The following is a 2,500-nucleotide window of genomic DNA, read 5'->3' on the forward strand; positions in this document are numbered from 1 at the left end:
TACTCATCCATGAGATGTACCAGCAATGGTAAGTTACAGCAATGACTAACACTCGAACCATTTTTATTAATTGATTTTTAATAAGATCAGTTTTAATATATTTTCGCATTGTATGTATTGAGTGTGTTCTGTTGTACACAGGTGGGTCAAATGGACAGTGTCCCCTAGTTCCGCTCTTCCCGCCGCCTCGCTGTGGATCTGTGCCGTTTTTCAACGAATGTTCAGTCACAGCAAGAGATTGTCCACCGGGTATGTATATAGAGGATCATGCACGAGGAAGATCGTGTGGGGGGAGGGCTTCAAATATATTCAAGTGCCCATAATTGTGTTAGAGATTGTCCACCGGGTATGTATATAGAAGATCATACATGAGGAAGATCGTGTGGGGGGAGGGCTTCAAATATATTCAAGTGCCCATAATTGTGTTAGAGATTGTCCACCGGGTATGTATATAGAAGATCATACATGAGGAAGTTCGTGTGGGGGGAGGGCTTCAAATACATTCAGGTGCCCATAATTGTGTGAGAGATTGTCGACCGGGTATGTATATAGAAGATCATACACGAGGAAGATCGTGTGGGGGGAGGGCTTCAAATATATTCAAGTGCCCATAATTGTGTGGCTTTTTTCTCATTCACTTGAGTTTTTTTCACAAGTTGGTCCATGTGCCCTTTTTTTGTTAATCTCAAAAGATCCGCTGGATCCGCACCTTCTTGGACTTATGGTTGGATGTTATTGGTTACAACAGAGACATTGACATCTGTAAAATCGTTTTTCAACTCTTGATTAAGCCGATATAATAACTAAATAATGTGTCAACTGCAAGGTTGTGAACATACTGCTTCGAGTGCTTTGAGAGTGCGCCATTTTAACCGCTAGGCCACATGGACTTCCACTATCGGGATGCGATCCCAGTACCTACCAGTCTTCACCGGTTATAGTCGATTTTAGATAAATAATTGTGTCCTGGGACGCTGGGTAGACCTATCAAATTCTATTATTGGTTTATTAATTAGTTATTTATATTGTTGCTTAGTTCGTTAATTTATTCATGTACTAGTATGTATGTATGTATGTATGTATGTATGTATGTATGTATGTATGTATATATGTATGCATCTATCCATCCATCCATCCATCCATCTGTCTATCTATATTTTATTTTTATTTTACAGGTAAAATCTGCTGCAAAGGCGTTTGTGGGGGAACGGAATGCATAAGAATTAAACGTAAGATGTGTACTTTACTGAAATATTCCTATTAACAAAAAGAACCTAATCTGTTGTTTAATAGCAACACATGCCATTAGGACAAAAGTATAATTTGATAGCCTTTTGGTGCAAAATATTTTACATAAAATATAAACAAAGCACCAATTTATATATATTAGATCTATCCGATTGTCTGCCTTTCTGTCTGTCTATGTTTGTCTACCTGTCGATCTAGTATGTGTATTTGTTTATATATCTATATCTCTATCCATCTATCTCAATATTTGTCTATCAAGTATGTTTGTCTGTCTGTCTACATATTTATTTGTGTCTGTTGATTTCAGATGTATGTCTGAAGCGTCCATGCCCTCGTACCTGTCCAATGGGATTTAAAAAAGACAAGTATGGATGTCCTACGTGCGAATGTAACAGTAAGTAACTTGACTAATCATTTATTTATTTATTTGTAAAGATTAAAATTATATAAAATCAAACTTATACTGATACCAGCATGTGAAATGCTGGACTTCTCATTTACGCCAGGCGTGTCAGATTTGGGGATAGGACACATAGACAGGAAGTAGGTATCCCCCCATATGCACCTATTTTGCACCTGTATATAAATCGGATGTTCTAACTAATCTGGCTAAATCAAAGCAAGTTTTAATCTCACCTTTCGATATATTGATGATCTTATATCATTCAATAATAATATCACACATTCTGTTTCATTGATTTAATCTCCCCTCCCCCCCCCCCCCCCAAATCAAAAATAAAGGAAGATAGTAAGTATACAATCTGTTTCATAGATTGATGTATATATAGATTCAGAACGTGGTTGGCCTTCATATCAAGGTGTATGATAAAATGGGATGACGTCAGTTTTTCAATAGTCAAGCGTTCCTTCTTGTTGAGCAATATTCCTTTTGCTCCAGCATTTTGCTGTCGATATTTAGCAACATCTGAGATACCCTAGAGCATACTCATCATATTCTGATTTTAAAGACCAACATATCGTTCTGGCAAAAAGTTCTTTGACCAGGGTCATAACATCCAACGACTCCTGCAAGCCTTTAGAACATTTATGGTAGACACACAGAAGCCATTTCGCAATATGACGCATCACTGAATAAAAAGATGTCTCGCGGAAAATCCTGTGGTGATCTTGTACATGCCTTTTCATCTTTTTGGTGACACTCCTGTAGATTTCAACAGCAGACTTGACGGCTGTAGGCTGTGGTCATTACGCGTCACTGGTAGGGACTTTGGTGAAACTCCTGTACATTTCA

The 2,500-nt window shown here is 37.8% G+C and overlaps 1 protein-coding gene across 1 annotated transcript in view; it reads left to right on the plus strand.

The window, feature by feature from the left end:
* LOC121373037 (cysteine-rich motor neuron 1 protein-like) overlaps positions 1-2,500 on the plus strand; it is a 62,450-nt gene that overhangs the window by 23,321 nt on the left and 36,629 nt on the right. The window contains exons 13-15 of the mRNA XM_041499480.1: positions 142-249; positions 1,176-1,229; positions 1,556-1,642. Coding sequence (XP_041355414.1) covers positions 142-249; positions 1,176-1,229; positions 1,556-1,642 — 249 coding nt within the window. The remainder of the gene's footprint in view (positions 1-141; positions 250-1,175; positions 1,230-1,555; positions 1,643-2,500) is intronic.

Source organism: Gigantopelta aegis, chromosome 5, assembly GCF_016097555.1.
Source record: "Gigantopelta aegis isolate Gae_Host chromosome 5, Gae_host_genome, whole genome shotgun sequence".
Lineage (NCBI taxonomy): Eukaryota > Metazoa > Mollusca > Gastropoda > Neomphalida > Peltospiridae > Gigantopelta > Gigantopelta aegis.